Source organism: Papaver somniferum, unplaced genomic scaffold (genome assembly GCF_003573695.1).
Source record: "Papaver somniferum cultivar HN1 unplaced genomic scaffold, ASM357369v1 unplaced-scaffold_25080, whole genome shotgun sequence".
Taxonomy (NCBI): Eukaryota; Viridiplantae; Streptophyta; class Magnoliopsida; order Ranunculales; family Papaveraceae; genus Papaver; species Papaver somniferum.
In genome coordinates this window covers 1-1,000 of record NW_020635576.1, presented here as the reverse complement: position 1 = coordinate 1,000, position 1,000 = coordinate 1, and the positions used below count along the sequence as shown (strand labels likewise).

Below are 1,000 nucleotides of genomic sequence, written 5' to 3'. Positions count from 1 at the left end.
ACACTGATATCAGGTTTGGATCCGAAAACAGAATTAGCGATAGTAATAGCACCAGGGTTTTGGCTGCTCAAGGCTGCAATTGCAACTGCATTAACATGTCCAATATTACGTTGGTAGTGAATGAGTCCTATAGGGAATACAAACACATATCCCTTCGTAAGGATCTTTCTGATTAGAATGTTGTCTGGATTTGAGGTGACGAAACCAACTTCAAGAGTGCCTTCCAAGACTGTCAATATCTCAGTAGCTCTTGGGTGCGTATGTGGAGGGTTCATACCCCATGGTGCATAGTCGATGCGTACCAAGGAAATTCCAAGAGTGTTCAGTCCAGGAATCTGAACTACATTTACTGGGGTAACCTTTGATCCTTGAGTGTTTGACGTGTTTCCTGGAATATGGAGGCCAGGGAAGAAGAAATCATTTGCCTCAGCGAGTTTTGGGTCTTTGCACACCATGCCATTCACGTGCTGCGATATTTAGAAACAATTACATTAACGGGGAAACTTGAAATAAGAGAGAGACGACAGGAAATTAAGACGGTAAAAGCTAGCGAAAATATATATATATACCTGATGAAGTTTTGTCAGCGACACAAAAATCCTGTATAGGACTGGGCTCAAAGGCTAATGCACGAGAGAAAGACCAAGCAAAGAGACACAGTAAAAGTATGAGTTTAGAGTTTGCCATATCACAAAATCTGAAATGGATTCCTACTAGTTCGTAGTGAAAAAAAGAAGAAGCAGAAGATATGAAGACTTTAACTAAAAAGTAGCTAAGCTAGATGTTAATGTGATGGTTTGTGAAATGACACTGGGTTGAACACTATATATAGAGAGCGAGAGAAAGGGGGATAAAGACTGCCTAGTACTTCAGGTTCTGAAGCAGAAAAAAACAGATCGCTACCTTCTAAATTTTGATGACGGAATGAAGTTGCCGTCCTAACACGTACTATTCCGTGGCCTATGTATGGCACACCCATGCATGACCCCCAAACATTATA

The 1,000-nt window shown here is 41.0% G+C and overlaps 1 protein-coding gene across 1 annotated transcript; it reads right to left on the bottom strand.

The window, feature by feature from the left end:
• Nucleotides 1–5: 5 nt before the first annotated feature.
• LOC113341206 (putative germin-like protein 2-1) lies at nt 6–687 on the bottom strand (the record flags this gene model as incomplete). The annotated part of the gene is made up of 2 exons (XM_026586181.1): nt 566–687; nt 6–465 (listed from the first exon to the last, which is right to left on the bottom strand). Coding segments are annotated over exons 1-2 (582 nt in total), but the record flags the coding sequence as incomplete, so codon positions are not given.
• Between the last annotated feature and the right edge of the window lie 313 nt (nt 688–1,000).